The sequence below is a fragment of the Pseudorca crassidens genome, chromosome 10 (genome assembly GCF_039906515.1).
Source record: "Pseudorca crassidens isolate mPseCra1 chromosome 10, mPseCra1.hap1, whole genome shotgun sequence".
NCBI lineage: Eukaryota > Metazoa > Chordata > Mammalia > Artiodactyla > Delphinidae > Pseudorca > Pseudorca crassidens.
The window spans coordinates 75615684-75634803 of record NC_090305.1 but is presented as its reverse complement, the minus strand read 5'-3'; the positions used below and the strand labels follow the sequence as shown (position 1 = coordinate 75634803).

Below are 19120 nucleotides of genomic sequence, written 5' to 3'. Positions count from 1 at the left end.
TAAAAATTTTATCTCTGTCAAGCTCTAGTACTTTTAAGAGCTTTAGCAATATATAAATAATTTTGGAATCATTATTGAAAAGCAATGGAAGAAGTAAGATCAAAAGGAATCTTGATTTAGAAGGCTCCATGACAACCAGAGAAAATGTCTTATAGTACCCCAGAATTAATGAGTCCTGCTGTATAATTGCTTACTTGCCTCTGTGTTATATGTGACTTTTGCAACACCTTTTTGTATTCTATTTGAAATTACTTTATGACTTTTTACTTGTAACCTAGGAAGGGCTTTAACAGGGGGGATGGGCTATGTAACTTTGGCTTATTTATTCTGCATTTTTTTTCTGAAATACAGGTGGCATTGATTGCATCAGACTTGGTGAGGTCATTATTGAGTATTCCTTTGATTTCAAGTTTTATATCACCACAAAGCTGAGGAATCCACACTATATGCCAGAGCTGGCTACAAAGCTATCTTTGCTCAATTTCATGATAACTCCAGAAGGACTTGAAGATCAATTACTAGGTATTGTTGTTGCAAAGGAAAGGTACGTGTTTTTTTAGATATTTCCATGGGGTATAGAGAGGAATATTTGTAGGCCATTAATACTTTTGTTATGTGATTATTTTGAAACCTTGTCAAAATTTTATATTTTGTCATTATAAATTAAATAAGTATTTAATTCTTTAAAATAGCCATTCTGTAACAAGTAAGTTATAAACCAACCATGTTATATTGGGCTTTTAGTATGGGTAGCAGGATTCAGGTGATACGCCATGACTTCTGACTTGTATCTGACTGTTTGAGCCAAAAAATTTCATCCCTAGGAATGTATGCTACAGACAAAATCAGAAATGTGTTCAAAGACATATACAGGATATTAATGAAATAAGAAAATACTTAGGACAAGAATGAAAAAGCAGGATACAAACCTATATATGGTAGGGGTAATATTTGTTTTTAAAAAGTTAATGCATGAATGGATATCCATATATACCAAAAAAAGATTGAGAGAGAATATTGACAGTGATAATCCTTAGGATTGGTAAGATTATGGATAATTCTTATTATTTTCTTTATACTTTATGTATTTTTCCATTGCTAGCATGTATTATTTTTTAAATGAGAAAAAATATTATGATACCTAGAAGGGCTACTAGTAAAGAATTGCTTCCTGAAGGAAACCTTTGATTCCACTTGAAGCTTAATATAACACTATCAAGTAGTCTATTACATGAAATCAACTTATAAGTGAAAATATGTACCATGAAGTTCTTTTGTTATTTTCAGTGTTTATCCCACTTGCTCAGTATCCAAGACAGAACTATGTCATAACATATTCTGTAACATGGTGAATTATGTTATTTTGAAGTTTCATACCTTCATTGTTAAGATATAAGTGCGAGTTTTGTCTTTTACTTGAAGAGCCAGTTGTAGGATGAGTCATCTTTTCTGTCTCCTGTTGTAGAAGAGATGATGAAAATGGGACTGAATATGATTAAGCCAAGGAATAGATAAGAAGTCTCATATTCTGAGTTTCTTTTCCAGTTCTTATTCTCACACAATGAGCTAAGCCATATGGATAAATTTAACATATTCTTAGACTTACTGTAGTATATGTTATTGCCACATTTTACATATATGTAATTAATGCTTTTTTTTGCTTGAGTTTCTCAAATTATTATTTTCATGGGAGCATTTTTTTCTTAGGTTAGGATAAAGAGATTACTCATCTTAATTTGTATTATATGTCTACAAAATTATTTAACTGTCTACAAAATTGGGATATCTAATATTTGGATAAAATACTACAAATTTAGACTAAATGTTTTTATCTTTTTAGACCAGAATTAGAAGAGGAACGAAATGCTCTTATTCTTCAGTCTGCAGCTAATAAGAAACAGCTAAAAGATATAGAGAAAAAAATTTTAGAAACATTATCATCTTCAGAAGGGAACATTTTAGAAGATGAAAGTGCAATTAAAGTCTTAGACTCTGCTAAATTGATGTCCAATGAGATAACAAAGAAACAACAGGTAAAAAAAGAATCCTAGAAATTTTTAGATTCTTAAGAGTCCAATGTGCTCCCACTCCCTAAGGAAAGTGCTATACTAGGCTTATGGGAAGAGGAAAAGAATTCATAAAATACCAAAAGATAGAAACTAATTTTAAACTCATAAGAGAATATCTTATACTGTTGAATCATTCAAAACCTGGTGTCATCTCTGTGGCACCTATACACAGAAGAAATAAATTTGGAATGAAAAAAATTTTAAGCATACTTTTTATTATTGTGTAGGTAGGGTAAGCTAGTCAGGTTCATTCAAATTTTAATTGACTCTTCACCTAAAACTTAAGTTTGGGAATATGGCTTGCCTCTGTTCCTGGTTGGAACTTAAGATGTGTGAAGGTAATTGCTGGTTAATTGGACAGTAAGTGGTTCTAGGAACTAATAAGGATGATCTTCTGACATTGCCTTGTCTTTTGTCTGGGAGAGAGGTATGAGAGTTGGGAGTGGCAGGTAGAGGAAGGAAGACACATACAATAATGTACTTATTGCAAATTCATCTAACACAGCTAAATGGTATTTTTATATTGCATCTTTTAAAAAATATAATCTTACAGTGTTATGGGTGGAAGAAGCCTTAGCTATTTGTCATCTTTAGCATTTCATAGTTGAGAAAAGTAGGGCCCAGAAAAAGTAGTTAAGGCCCAAGTTCATACAATGAAATGATAATACAGAATGACTTTAGTAGGCTAACTTTACTGATTTTCAGACCTTTCAATCCTCCTTGGCCCACCCAATGAATTAAACACACCTTAATATTGGCGTAATTAAAAAATAAAAAGAAACCTAATAGAAATTTCACTAGTTGCTCAGCATCCTCCTGTTTGCACCCTACCCCATGCACCCCAGTTTTGGGGTAGAGGATTTCCAAAAGGTCTAGGCACCTTTCCCCTTGGGATGGGTTTAGTTTTATATGAATGTGATGGTAATGACTCTCTCTAGCCAGGTGTACTGTTTTGTTTTGTGTTTGTGCTTTTCATTTCAGGAGAGCCAAAAGGAGTAGTGTCTTAGAGTAATATGCTGTGGTAGCCTCCCATCTGGGGACCATGGCTGAGATATTCTATAATGTCTGCCTTACCAATTAATGTTCGTCAGAGCAGAACCCATTCCTCATTTTCCTCTCACCACAGTGTTTTTTCAAAGGGAAGAAAAGACAGGAAGCATTTATCAGCTTATTTCCTATTAGACTCAAAGAGGAAAGTAGATATCGGTATTTATTGGTTCAAATACTTCATCTTACAAAAAGAGAGAAATTTAATCATAATATCTTTTTGACTGGGTCTCATTAATCATTACAAACATAATTTAGAATTCACTATATATTTTGATTTAAAACATGCTCTGTATCTGGCCCTGACTTTTATCCACCCACCTACCCAGATGTAAGATAAACCAACTTCAGAGCAAAGTGTTCCCACATAGTCTAAAACCTGCTTTTCCCTTTTATCCCAACCCATAAGATTAAATAAACACAAACAAAACTTTAAGAATTTGTTCTGGACTTCCCTGGTGGCGCAGTGGATAAGACTGCACACTCCCAACGCAGGGGGCCTGGGTTCGATCCCTGGTCAGGGAACTAGATCCCACATGCATGCTGCAACTAAGAGTTCACATGCCACAACTAAGACCCTGTGCAATTAAATAAATAAATATTTTTTTAAAAAAAAAGAATTTGTTCTATAAGTTTCAAAGCCTTCCCTCCCTGCAAAAGTTGTCTTGATTGAAGTTTAGTCTTGTGGATTCTTGGAAAGTATAATATACATAAATAGCACAGCCCCGGAAATTTTTACAAATAATAAATTCTCCTCTTTTAACATCGTGTGCTCACAATGTTTATTTGTTAGAAAATGTCTTGTCCTTTGATTTTAGGCCATTAATGGTAATTAATCAAAACTCTATATGTCTTGAGTTTAGTGTCTCATACTAAGCAGCCAAGTATATATAAATATAACACTATTTATAAATACACTGCAGATTAAGCCTTGGAACCTGAGTTAAATTATTATTTACTCTTTAAAAATAATAACAATATTTGCTAAATGTTTTTGCTTACTGTTGCTGTTAATGGTAAATGGCATTTAGCTGAAAAAATTAAGGGTTAAATAACAGGAGGTTAAAATGAGAATACCAAGATTATGCTTTCTTTTGTAAAAATGTCATTAATTTCCATTGTTGATAACTTTGTTTCACTTATAGTCAAGTTTGAGGTTCAAACCTTACTTTTTAATTGTAGCTACACTGTAATTTGGGGGAAAGTTTGCTTGCAAGGAACAGAAACCTACTCAAATTAGCTTAAATAAAAAATATACAAGGGGATATTTTATTTTCCCAATTATAGGAAGTACATACAGGCCTCAGGAATTAATGGAAAGCATTAAGTTTCTATGCTCTTTGTCTCTCCCTTTCTCTAAGGTTGTGTCGTTCTCATATGTGCTTCTTTCTGCTCCATCCGGAGACCAATTTTTTCTGTAAAACTTTTATACTGTTCCTTCGTACGTTTATCTTGCACATAGAAACCAACTCTGATACCATTACCTTTTAGCACTAAGGCCAAGTACCGCCTGATTTCAGTTTTTGATGCTCCTAAAGTTCTCATTCTCTGGCGGGAAAATTAATTAGCTTATTTTGAGTCTGGTTCTATCCCTCCCACCTGATTTAATCAGCTATAAACAGGATCATTCAATATAAACATGGCTACATAGGCACATTTATTCAAGAGAGTCTGTGGCTAGCATTTCCAAAGAAGGGAGAGAGGGTTGGAAAAATGCTCTACATGTTTTTCCTGTAGAATATCAACCTATCAGATTGAGTTGTCATTGGAAGGGCTGTTATCTTGGAGAAATTTTTTCATTTGGGGTTAAATATCTATACCCTTATTCAGCCCAGAAAAGTTAAAAATTTGAGAATTTCACTGTAAAAAGGTATTCTTAATGTATCAAACCATCAGCCAACAAATATTTCTGAATTCCTACTTTGTCAGACTTTGTGCTGGGTTCTGGTACACATGTTGACACCTTAAGCCATACACACATGCACACTTGCTGTCTCTCTCTCCATCTCCCTCTCTATCTCTGACCTATTAAAATAAAAGAGGGTGAGTGACAATAATAGATACATGTCAGATGAAGGCAAAGAATAAGGAAAGATTGACAGTTTTGTATTCCTCAAATAAGAAAGAGATTATTGGTGGGTAGTTACACCTTCAATCTGTAAAGAGATTTTTCTTTCTTTTACCTCCCTTCTTTCCACCCTCTCTTCTTCTTCCCTCTCTCCCTAGTTCTTTCCTTCCTTCCTTTTCCTTTCTTTCTTTTTTAGACTTTTTTTTGGCTGCGTTGGGTCTTAGTTGCAGCATGCAGGAGCTTCGCTGAGGCATGTGGGAGCTTTAGTTGCAATGCGTGGGCTCTTCATTGCGGCACATGGGCGTCTCTCTAGTTGTGTCATGCAGGGTTTCTTTTCTCTTGTCTAGTTGTGGCCCGCGGGCTCCAGAGCACCTGGGCTTTGTAGTTTGCGGCATGCAGGCGCTCTAGTTGAGGCGCGCAGGCTCAGTAGTTGTGGTGCACGGGCTTAGTTGCCCTACGGCATGTGGGACCTTAGTTCCCGGACCAGGGATCGGACCAGTGTCCCCTGCATTGGAAGGCAGATTCTTTACCACTGGTCCACCAGGGTAGTCCCTCCCTTTCTTTTTTTCTTTTTTTTTTTCTTTTTGTGCAGTACGCGGGCCTCTCACTGTTATGGCCTCTCCCGTTGCGGAGCACAGACTCCGGATGCGCAGTCTCAGCGGCCATGGCTCACGGGCCCAGCTGCTCCGCGGCATGTGGGATCTTCCCGGACCAGGGCATGAACCCGTGTCCCCTGCATCGGCAGGCGGACTCTCAACCACTGCGCCACCAGGGAAGCCCCCTCCCTTTCTTTTTTTTATAGATTTTAGCATAGTAAAGCCCTTTGATGTAAACTATGCCTGTATAATTTTGTCATTAAGTTAGGGGATATTTTTAATATAAATTTCATTATATGAAAAATATATAATTAAAACATCTCCTATTTCTTAATCTTGATTTTTCTCTTCTTCTAGATTGCAGAAAAAACAGAACTCAAAATAGCAGAGTCTCGAGAAGGCTATAGACCTATTGCTAAACATTCATCAGTATTATTCTTTAGCATTGCAGACCTGGCTAACATTGATCCCATGTACCAATACTCTCTCATCTGGTTTGTGAACCTTTATATCAACTCTATTCATGACAGGTAAACATTCTCTAGCTTCATTCATGCTCCCTAGGTTGGATTTTCACCATCCTTCCATTTAAAATATATAATTTTTTTCTTACTGTTTATATAACACATATTCACTATAGAACATTACAAAGTATGGGAAAAGTGAAGGAAGGAAGGAAGGAAGAAGGGAGGGAAGGAAGGGGAAGAGGGAAGGAAAGAAGGATGGGAGGAAGGGAGGAAGGAAGGAAGGAAAGAAGGAGAAAGCAAGCAAGCAGGCCTCATTTCTATTTTAAGTTTTGTTTCACTTCTACTCAAGATTTAGGCATAGAGGGATTAGCTTTAGGTCTTTTTGCCCCTCTCTTTTGAATATTTTGATAAAGCACATGACCTATCTTTGCTAGCAACTCCAGTATATCTTTCTCCAGCCTTGAGGTCTCTAAAAAATTTCAGCCCCACATTTCTAATCATTTGCTAGATATTTTCACTTTAACCAATTACTGAATGTGCACAGATTTTGGAGTTAGACTGGAGTAAGCGATTAAATTTCAGTTCTGCCACATAATAGCTGCATGAATACAGGCAAGTCAGCTAACTTTTCTGTAATTGCCTCAATTTTTCTTATCTATAAAATAGGGATAATAATAATACCTACCTTTAAGAGTTGTTATGAGAATTAAAAAGATAATATTTATAGAGTATTTTTAACAATATCTGGTATTTAGTAACTTGTTAAGTAGAATAAAAATATGATTTGAGCCTAGCATATGTGTTCTACATGGGCTTTTGGTAGAACAATCTTTCCTGAGTGATTGAAATCCCTAAACTTTCCCAGTTGGGATTTGGAATTTGAATTAACATACCCTACATGATGTAGGATGTTCAAGTTGAAGAATTGACATAAATGTCAATAATAGGTGTCGAGGATGTGAAGTCATCAGAACCCTCATACACTGCTGGTGGGATTGTAAAATAATGCATCCACTTTGGAAACATTTTTAGAAGTTCCTCAAAATATTAAACATAGATTTGCCGTATGATCCAGTATTTCCAGCAAATCTAGCAATTCTTGGGTATATACTAAAGAGAATTGGATGCATGTATTCACACAGAAACTTACAGTCTTTTTGTTTTTATATGCAAAAAACTATATTCAAAAGTTACTTGGGTTAGTTTTTCCTCCTTTAGTATGATGATGTTTGTTATTCACGTGAAATACAGTTAGGGTAATTTGTTTATTTTTATATTTCATTTTAGAGTTTCCCCCTTTTCCTTGTTGATTTTAATTATATTTTTGAGTACGTAAGCCATCAATATGACTCCAAAAGTAAATCCCATACAGAAGGTCTGCTCAGAGAAGTGTCACTACCCCCTCCCCTTCCATCCCATTCCCATGGATCCAAGTATTACTTTTTAAAAATTAAACTTTTAATTTTGAGATAATTGTAGATTCACATGCAATTATAAGAAAAAATGCAGCAATCCCATGTACTCTTTATGCAGTTTCCTCAATGGTGATGTCTTGAGAAACTGTAGTACAATATCACAACCAGAATATTGATGTTGACACAGTCAAGATACAGAGTACTTTCATCACCACAAGGATACCCATGTTGCCCTTTTATAGCCGTACTCATCTTCCTCCCATTCTCATGCTGACCGTAACCCTTGGCAACCACTAATCTGTTCTCCATTTCTATAATTTTGTCACTTCAAGAATGTTATATAAATGGAATCATACACTATGTAACTTTTGGGAATTGGCTTTTTTTCACCCAATATAATTCTCTGGGGATTCATTTAGATTGTTTACTCCTTTTTATTGCTGAGAGGATTTAATGATATTGATGTACTACAGTTTGTTTAATCATTCACTTATTACAGGACATCTGGGTTATTTCCAGGTTTTGGCTTTTACAAATAAAATTGCTATAAAATGCATGGACAGGTTTTTGTGTGAACATAAGTTTTCATTTCTCCAAGATAACTGCCCAGGAGTGCAATTGCTGGGTCATGTGGTAGTTGCTTGTTTCTTTTTTTTTAAGTAACTGCTAAACTTTCCTAGAATGGGTGTATCGTCTTAGATTCCCATAAGTATTACTGAAAAAATTGAACTAAAAAAATGAAAGCAACGTATTCTTATTGCAAAAGTTTTAAGCATGTAAGAGTATAAAGAAGAAAATAATTATTAGTCATAACCCATCCAGAAGTAATCACTTTTGTCCATATGTTTTCTTACTTTTCTTTTTTTTTTTTTAACATATGGATCTTGATCTAGATTTTATGCTTCTTTGAGGCAGGTAAATGTTTCATAATTCTTTATCTCTTACAGTTCCCTCCCCAGCTTAGATTCTCACACTAATAGATATTCAGTAGGTGCTTTTTAATTAACTGATTGTTTTCAGTCATTTGGGAGTACAATAAGAAATTTAGAATTTTGAAAATAGAGAGATGGTGTAAACCATATTTCATTTTCTCATAGAATTATACCCCATTTTTAACATATAGCTTCATACGAAGTTGCACACACACAAAACTGTACAGGGAGGTCCCATGTACCCTTTACCCAGTTTCTCCAGTTCTTACATCTTTTTTTTTTCAGCTGAAGTGTAGTTAATGTACAATATTATGTTAGTCTCAGGTGTACAACATAGTGAGTCAACATTTAAATACATTAAGAAATAATCACGACAATAAGTCTAGTAACCATCTGTCACCATACAAAAGTATTACAATATTATTGACTATATTCCTTATGCTATGTTGTATCCCATGTCTGATTTATTTTCTGACTGGAAATTTGTACCTCTTAATCCCCTTCACCTATATGGCCCCCACCCCATCCCCTCTGGCAACCACCAGTTTGCTCTCTGTATCTATAAATCTGTTTCTGTGTTGTTTTGTTTGTTCATTTGTTTTGTTTTTTAGATTCTACATATAAGAGAGATCATATGATATTTTTCTCTGACTTATTTCACTTAGCATATACACTCTAGTTCCTTCCATGTTGTTGCAAATGGCAAATTTTCTTTTTTTATGGCTAAGTATGTGTTGTGTATATATACCACATCTTCTTTATTCAGTCATCTATTGATGGACACTTAAATTCCAATCAAAAAATGGGCAGAAGACCTAAATAGACATTTCTCCAAAGAAGACACACAGATGGCCAAAAGGCACATGAAAAGATGCTCAGCATCGCTAATTATAAGAGAAATGCAAATCAAAACTACAATGAGGTATCATCTCACACCAGTCAGAATGGCCATCATCAAAAAGTCTACAAATAATAAATGCTAGAGAGGGTGTGGAGAAAAAGGAACCCTCTTACACTGTTGGTGAGAATGTAAACTGGTACAGCCACTATGGAGAACAGTATGGAGGTTCCTTAAAAATCTTAAAATAGAACTACCATATGATCCTGCAATCCCACTCCTGGGCATATATCCAGAGAAAACCATAATTTGAAAAGATAATCAGCTCAGTACTTTGTGACCACCTAGAGGGGTGGGATAGGGAGGGTGGGAGGGAGACACAAGAGGGAGGAGATATGGGGATATATGTATAAGTATAGCTGATTCACTTTGTTATAAAGCAGAAACTAACACACCATTGTAAAGCAATTATACTCCAATAAAGATGTTAAAAAAATCAATATGATATACTACATTAATAAAAAGAAGAGAGAGAAAAAAAAGATACGGTATATATGTACAGTGGAATATTACTCAGCCATAAAAAAAGAATGAAACAATGCCATTTGCAGCAACATGGATGGACCTAGAGATTCTCATACTAAGTGAAGTATTCTAGACTGAGAAAGACAAATATGGCATCGCTTGTATCTGGAATCTAAAAGAAAAAGACACAAATGAACTTATTTCCAAAACAGAGAGAGACAGACACAGAAAACAAATTTATGGTTACCAAAGGGGAAAACAGGAGTCAGGGGAGGGATACATTAGGAGACTGGGATTAACATATACACACTACTATGTATAAAATAGATAACCAACAAGGACATACTATATAACACAGGGAACTATACTCAATATTATATAATAACCTATAAGGGAAAAGAATCTGAAAAAGAATATATAGATTTATATGTATATATATAAATGTATAACTGAATCGCTGTGCTGTACACCTGAAATGTACACAATATTGTAAATCAACTATACTTCAATTAAAAAAAAATAATGTTGCAGTAAACATAGGGTGCATATATCTTTTTGAATTAGTGTTTTTGGAGTTTTGTGGTGGGTACATACCCAGAAGTAGCATTGCTGGATTGTATAGTAGTTCTATTTTTATTTTTTTGAGAAACCCCCATACTGTTTTTCATAGTGGGACTATGTACCAATTTACAATCCCACCAATAGTGCATGAGGGTTCCCGTCCAATGATAATATCTTATATAACTATAGTACAGTATCACAACCAGGAAGTTCACACTGGTACAATCCAGAGCGCTTACTCAGATGTCACCATTTTTATTGGGCTGACCAAAAAGTTCTTTCGGGTATTTTCCTGAATAAACTTTTTGGTGAACCCAATATATGCACACGTGTGTGTGTGTGTGTGTGTGTGTGTGTGTGTGTGTGTGTGTGTCGTTTCATATTTTTAACAGTGGTTATTTCGATAAAATAAAAACAACTTGTGTTACTTATTTTTTCTTAGTTTTACTTGACTCAATATATTTTCCTTTTTTTTTTAACCTTTCAGTAACAAATCCAAAATTTTGGAAAAGCGCCTACGATATTTAAATGACCACTTCACATACAACTTATATTGTAATATATGCCGATCACTGTTTGAGAAGGACAAGCTATTGTTTTCTTTTTTATTATGTGCCAATCTTCTTTTGTAAGTTACTTGCTTTTTCTTTCTTTTAAAAACTTGCCTGGGGCTTCCCTGGTGGCGCAGTGGTTGAGAGTCCGCCTGCCAATGCAGGGGACATGAGTTTGTGCCCCGGTCCGGGAAGATCCCACATGCCGTGGAGCAGCTAGGTCCGTGAGCCATGGCTCCTGAGCCTGCACGTCCGGAGCCTGTGCTCCGCAACGGGAGAGGCCACAACAGTGAGAGGCCCGCGTACTGCAAAAAAAAAAAAAAAACTTGCCTGGAAAACCTAATCAATGGCTTCTCACAGAAGGATATCATGTTTTAGCTCTGCATAATTCATGATTTTACTTGTACATTTCTCTATAGTAGTATTGGTGTTTTGATGTTTGATTTTTAAAATTTGGATCATACAGAAAAGCTCACAAAATGTTCAGGTACAGTTTGGTAAATTCGTACAAAGCAAAAATCTGCATAACTACCACTCAGATCAAGAAATAGAGTTTTCAGGGAATTCCCTGGCAGTCCAGCGCTTAGGACTCGGTGCTTTCACTGCTGGCCTGGTCAGGGAACTAAGATCCTGCAAGCCGTGTGGCGTGGCCAAAAAAAAAAAAAGAAAGAGAGTTTTTAGATTGGCTTCTTTCACTTAATAACACGTATTTAAGATTCTTCTATGTCTTTTCATGGCTTGATTGTTCATTTCTTTTTAGCACTGAGTAATATTTCATTGTCTGGATGTACTGTAGTTTATCTATTCACCTACTGGAGGACATCTTGGTTGCTTGCAAGTTTTGAAAAGTATGAATAAAACTTCAGGTTTTTGTGTGCACATAAGTTTTTAACTTATTTGGTTAAATACTAAGAAGTGTGATTGCTGGATCATGAGTAAGAGTATGTTTAGTTTTATAAGAAACTGTATTCCAAGAGATTCCATGCAGCATCTCAGCATTTTTAGGAATCTTGGCTTGTGGTCCTTGATGTCCTGAATGTTGAAACTGACCCACACTCTGGAAAAAGCAAAAACTCGGGCCAGAACATATTGGGCATGGGAAGGTGCTGAAGGAGCACCTTTATTTTCTCACTCATGGGACCATTAAAATATTAAAAGAGTTTTCTTCTTGACTAATATTTTCTCTGTGAAAATTACTTTGAAAATGGGTCCTAAGTGAAAGTCTAAATCCATTCTGCATCACAGATCCCAGAAGAGGCTCAACAAGCATATAGGTTACATTCCTTAATCCATTGCATTCTACCAGCAATGAATGAGAGTTCCTGTTGCTTCACAACCTTGCCAGCATTTGGTCTTGTCAGTGTTCTGGATTTCACCATTCTAATAGATGCGTAGTGTAATCTTGTTTTAATTTGCAATTCACTAATGATATATAATATTGAAAATATTTTCATTTGCTTATTTGGTATCTTTATATCATTTTTGGTGAAGCATCTGTTAGGTCTTTTGTCCATTTATTAATCAGTTTGGTTGTTCATCTTTTGTTGTTGAGTTGGATGCAGTCCTTTATCAGATACATCTTTGGGAAATATTTTCTCCTAGTGTGTAGCTTGCCTTCTTATTCTCTGTCTTTTGCAGAGCAAATGTTTTAAATTTTAATGAAGTCCACTTCATCAGTTCTTTTTTTCATGGATTGTGCCTTTGGTGTTGTATCTAAAAAGTTATTGCCATACCTAAAACCTCCTAGATTTTTTCCTATGTTATCTTCTAGGAATTTTATAGTTTTGCATTTTACATTTAGGTCTATGATCCATTTTGAGTAAATTTTTGTGAAGTGTGTGCGTGTGTGTTTATATATATTTGTTTATGTTTTTCTTATTTTCCTTTCTTACACAAAGGGAATACACTGTAAATGTTCTTGTGCACCTTTTTCTATTAATATAAATGTAAGTCACTCAATAGAGATAGCCTCTTTTTTTCAGCTTTATTAGGTGTAATTGCCACATTATGCAATTCCCCCATTGTAAGAATACAGTTAGATGATTTTTAGTACATTTATATAATTGTGCAACCATCACCAAAATCCAGTTTTAGAACACTTCCATCATCCCCAGAAGTTTCCTTTTGCCAGTTTATTCAATTCCTGCTCTTGCTTCCACCCCCAGGTAATACTGATCTGCTTTTTGTCTCTATAGTTATTCCTGTTCCAGAAATTTTATGAGTGAGACATTAGATGGCCCAGAATATGATCCATCTTTGTAAATGTTCTATGTACTCTTGGAAAGAATGTATATTTTGCTGTTCTTGGGTGGAATGTTCTAAAATGTCAAGGAGGTCAAGATGGTCCATATATCATCTATATCTTTATTGATTTTCTATCTACTTGTTCAGTTATAGAGAGAGAGTTGGAATCTCTAACTATAGAGACTTTTCCTTGCAGTTCTATCAATATTACTGTGTGTTTTGATGCTGTTATTAGATGTATAAATGTTTAGGACTGTTACGTCCTCTTAATAAATTGACTTGACTTTTTAAAATCCCTGGTAATGTTTATTGCTCTGAAATCTACTTTGTATGATATTATTGTAGCCCCTCCAGCTTTCTTTTGAATAGTGTTAGCATGGTATATATTTTTCCATACTTTCACTTTTAACCTATTTGTTTTATATTTAAACTGTGTCTATAGACAGCATGTAATTAGGTCTTACTTGTTTTATCCAATCTGAAAATCACTACCTTTAATGAAATTGTTTAGACTATTTACATTTAATGAGATAATAGAGTTATGTTTAAATCTACCATCTTATGATTTATTTTGTTTTGCCCATCTTTTCTTTGTTTCATGTTTCCTCATTTTCTATTTTTTTGGGAACTTAGTGTCTGTTTTATTTATTTTTTTAACCTGTGGGTTTTATTTTTATTTATTTACATAACAGGTTCTCATTAGTTATCTGTTTTATACATATTAATGTATACATGTCAATCCCAATCTCCCAATTCATCCCACCCCCCTTCCCCCCTTGGTGTCCATACATGTGTTCTCTATGCCTGTGTGTCTATTTCTGCCTTGCAAACTGGTGCATCTGTACCATTTTTCTAGATTCTACATATATACGTTAATATACGATATTTCTTTTTCTCTTTCTGACTTACTTCACTCTGTATGACAGTCTCTAGGCTCATCCACGTCTCTATAAATCTATTTTTCTTTAAATTGAGTATTTTTATGATTCCATTTTATCTCCTTTGTTGGTTTATTAGCTATAATTTTATGTTTTATTATTTTAGTGATTTGTTTAGGGTTATAGTATACCTTTGAACTTATAGTCTATCTTCAGGTAAAATTATACTACTTCATATATATATAAGAACTGAAAACAATATACTTTTAACTTTCCCCTCATAGCTTTTGTTTTATTGTCATACATTTTACTTGTATATATGTTATAAAGCCCACAGCATGTTGTTATTTTGCTATAGTCAATTACTTTTTAAAAGAGACATAAGTAACAGAAAAATGTCTTTTATGTTTATCTACTAGTTACCATTTCTGATGCTCTTTATTCTTTTTTGTTGATTCAAATTTCCATCTACCTGAAATTTCCTTGAACATTTCTTATAGTGTAGGTCTACTGGTAATGCATACTTTCAATTTCTGTAAATCTGAGAAAAAGTCAGTGAATTTTTCTTTCAGATTTTAATTTTTTATCTCTATAAGTTTCATTTGGTTATTTTTTATTTTGCCCACTTCTCTCTTCATTATGTTCATGTTTCACTTTCACTCCTTCAGCATGTTTATAATAGCTCTTTTAGCATTCTTATCTGCTTGTTATATCATCTCTATCACTTCTACATCGCATCTATGTACTGACTTTTCTCCTGGTTATGGATGTTGTGAATTTTACATTGGTAAGTGCTGGGTCTTTTTTTTTTTTTTTAACATCTTTATTGGAGTATAATTGCTTTACAATGGTGTGTTAGTTTCTGCTTTATAACAAAGTGAATCAGTTATACATATACATATGTTCCCATATCTCTTCCCTCTTGCGTCTCCCTCCCTCCCACCCTCCCTATCCCATCCCTCTAGGTGGTCACAAACCACCTAGCTGATCTCCCTGTGTTATGTGGCTACTTCCCACTAGCTATCTATTTTACCTTTGGTAGTGTATATGTGTCCATTGCCACTCTCACTTTCACAGCTTACCCTTCCCCCTCCCCATATGTTCAAGTCCATGCTCTAGTAGGTCTGTGTCTTTATTCCTGTCTTACCCCTAGGTTCTTCATGACCTTTTTTTTTTTTCTTAGATTCCATATATGATTATAGATTTCTTAGATTCCATATGTTAGCATACGGTATTTGTTTTTCTCTCTTTTCTTAATTGCTTTAAAGAGCACTAGACTTTACTTTTGCAGGTACTTAAATTATACTGAATTCATTTGACCTCTTCAAGTCTTATTTTTAAGATTTCTTATGACAGTTTTAGAGTAGACTTTATTCTACAGCTAGGTTAGCTTCACTACTAAAGTATCTCCAGTGTCACCACTGAACTCCTCTGGTGTTCAATAAAGATTCAACTCTAGTTGGCAATAACTCATATATTCACTCCTGTGTGAGCTCTGGTAGCTACTTAGTTTGCAGCTCCCCAGATATTCTTTGCCTGTCCTCCTGGGGTTTTACCCTACTCATACATAACTCAGCATTTAGCAATAGAATAAAAAGGATTTCTATGCAGATTTCTGGAGCTCCTCATCCATGTATCTTCCTCCCTTCTGGTACTCTGCCCACAAATTGCAGCCACCTTAGCCTTCCTTAACTCTGATCTCTGTCTCTTCAACTCAGCAGTACTCTTAGATTCTGATTTGATTACCCTCATGCTTTGTAGTCTGAAAAGTGCCTCCTGGCGGTTAGCTGAGGCAATCATGGGGATCACCTTGTCTCCCTTTTTTTCATGGCCCACAGTCCTGCACTAGCTATTATAATTTCTAAAAACAATTGTTTATTTTTTTTTCCAGTTCCTAGTTGTTTATAGCAGTAGGGTAGGTCAGTTCTGATTGTTTTATCCAGGCTATATAAGCAGAAATTGACTTCATTCAATTTTAAAACAACAATTTACAGCAGTCCTTATTTTGGGAACACAGGGCAAAGAAAGAGATTGAATACCAGGAACTGATGTTTCTTTTAACTGGAGGTGTAAGTCTTAAGAGTTCTGAGAAAAATCCTGATCCAACTTGGCTACAGGATAAAAGCTGGGAGGAAATCTGTCGTGCAAGTGAATTTCCTGCGTTCAGAGGACTCAGGTAATTGTTTAAACACAATGACTTAGCATTGAATAGTAACGGGTAAATTTGTAATCTAGTGATTTTTAAAAAATATTTCTATAGCTGTCTTGATTCATCTCCTCATTCAACAATCTCTTTTTAAAATTTTTTCCCAATGAAAGGATAATCATTAAGCTTTTCTTTCCATTAGGAATCATTTTTGTGACAATATAGCTGAATGGCGGGAGATCTACGATAGTAAAGAGCCACACAATGCTAAATTTCCAGCACCAATGGATACAAGGCTAAATGAACTACAGAAAATCATAATTCTTCGGTGCTTAAGACCTGATAAGGTAAAAGACAAATGTGTTCTATTTGGAACCCAGATAATTTGCCATTTATGAAGTACTAGGTTTAAAGTTATTGTTATTTGGTACTTTAAACTTTATTTCAGATGCTCATGTGGGTTCATTGAGTTCCTTGGATCTGTAGGTTTATAGTTTTCCTCAACTTGAGAAAAACTTTGGCCATTATTTCTTCAAATACTTTTTTCCCATGATTCCAATTAAATATATGTTAGACTGCTTGATATTATACCATAGGTGACTGATACTCTGTTAATTATTTTAAAATCCTTTGTATCACTGTACTTCAGTTTGGACAGTTTCTATTGCTATCTTTAAATTTGGTGATTTCTTCTTTTGTAGTGTCTAATCTGCTATTAATTCCATCCAATTAATTTTTGTTTCAGCAACTGTATATTTCATTTACAGAACGTTCATTTTGTTCTTTTTTATATATTCTATTTCTCCTTTCATTCTGTTTATACTTTTCTTTAAATACTTGAAAACAGTTATAATAACTGTTTTTAAATCCTTGACTGCTAATTCCATCATTTCTGAATCTGTTTCTATTGACTGATTTTACTCTTGGTTATAGATTATATTTTCCCACATCCTGGCATGCCCAATAATGTTTGGTTGGATGCTCAACATTGTTTATGATTTTGATTTTGTCATCTTCCTTTAAAGATTATTGACTTTTGTTCTGCTGGTTCAGGATTAGCAAACAACACCTCCGGGCCAAATCTAGCCAGTGACCTATTTTTGTCCAGCCCATGAACTGTAAATGATTTTTGCATTTTAAAGGGTTGTTTTAAAGAAAAATAATAGGGCTTCCCTGGTGGCACAGTGGTTAAGAGTCTGCCTGCCAATGCAGGGGACACGGATTCGAGCCTTGGTCTGGGAAGATCCCACATGCCGCAGAGCAACTAAGTCCGTGCACCACAACTACTGAGCCTGCACTCTAGAGCCCACAAGCCACAACTACTGAGCCCACATGCCACAACTCCTGAAGCCTGCACGCCTAGAGCCCATGCTCCGCAACAAGAGAAGCCACCGCAATGAGAAGCCCATGTGCAGCAACGAAGATCCAATGCAGCCAAAAATAAATAAAATAAGTAAATTTAAAAAAGAAAAGAAAAAGAATAAGCAGCAGAAATTGTATGTGGCCCACAACACCTAAAATATTTACTATCTAGCTCTCTATAGAAAAGGTTTACCTACCCCTTTGACTATACAGTTAAATTCAGATTGCTCCTTTCAAAGATTGTTTTAAGATTTGTTAGCGCAGGTATAGAATAACCTTTACTCCATGGATAGTTTAGTTCCATGGCTAAAGTGTGGTCCTTCTAGGGCCTTTACTGAATGCCCCAAGTGATCACCAAGGACTCTCCATTGTGGCTACTGGGAACTTGAATGATTCCCAGCCTTTCATGAACTCTAGTAGCTCCTCATATCCCAAGTTCACAGCTCCCCAGTCACTCTTTGCTTGGCCTATGTATACATACCATGATGTTCAGCAAAGACAGAAGGACAATATTATGCAGATTTCTGAGCTCTTTCTCTGGATACTTCCCTTCAGATTTGAACTCTGAAACTTCCAGCAGCCTGAGCCTCCTTGAACTCTGATGCCTGTCTTCCCAATTCAGCAACACTGTGTTGTACCACTTTCAGTTGCTCTCCTTGTTCCACAGTCTGGAATGTATCTCCCAGAGGAAAGTCAAGGGGATAATAGGTCTCACCTTGTTTGTTTCTTTTTTTATCAGGAATCACTATCCTGTACCACCTATTGTCTGAACAGCCTTATGTCTGAAAATGGCTGTTTCATTAATATTGCCCATTTTTTAGTTCTTTATGGCAAGAAGGTAAATCTGGTCCATTTCCTCAATATTGACTAGAAGCAGAAGACAGTAAAAAATCTTGAATGTGTCATAATTTTATTAGTTCAAACAAGCACAAAAATCTTTCTTTAGGTGAAATAAATTTTCATACACTCGAGAAAAGTGTTATAGTGTTACGAAAGGAAAAATTTTAAACAAAAAACTAAAAGCTAACTTATAAATACTACCAAATGTAAAGTAGATAGCTAGTGGGAAGCAGCCGCATAGCACAGCGAGATCAGCTCTGTGCTTTGTGACCACCTAGAGGGGTGGGATAGGGAGGGGGTGAGGGAGACGCAAGAGGGAAGAGATATGGGGATATATGTATATGTATAGCTGATTCACTTTGTTATAAAGCAGAAACTAAGACACCATTGTAAAGCAATTATACTCCAATAAAGATGTTAAAAAAAAAACCCAAAAACTAAAAGCTATGCTTATATATGTATCTTAAAACTTTGAGTAAGTCACTTCACCTTTCTGAGTTCCAGTTACAACCACATATAAAATGAAGGTATTGAAAGTGATTGCAATGGTCCTGTCTTTTCTTTTTCCTTTTTTTTTTTTT

The 19120-nt window shown here is 35.2% G+C and overlaps 1 protein-coding gene across 1 annotated transcript in view; it reads left to right on the top strand.

Annotated features, from left to right (window-relative positions):
- DNAH12 (dynein axonemal heavy chain 12) overlaps positions 1-19120 on the top strand; it is a 228900-nt gene that overhangs the window by 187503 nt on the left and 22277 nt on the right. Inside the window, exons 58-63 of the mRNA XM_067754844.1 lie at positions 352-544; positions 1841-2033; positions 6138-6310; positions 11006-11146; positions 16209-16367; positions 16540-16684. Of these exons, the coding sequence (XP_067610945.1) occupies positions 352-544; positions 1841-2033; positions 6138-6310; positions 11006-11146; positions 16209-16367; positions 16540-16684 (1004 nt within the window). The remainder of the gene's footprint in view (positions 1-351; positions 545-1840; positions 2034-6137; positions 6311-11005; positions 11147-16208; positions 16368-16539; positions 16685-19120) is intronic.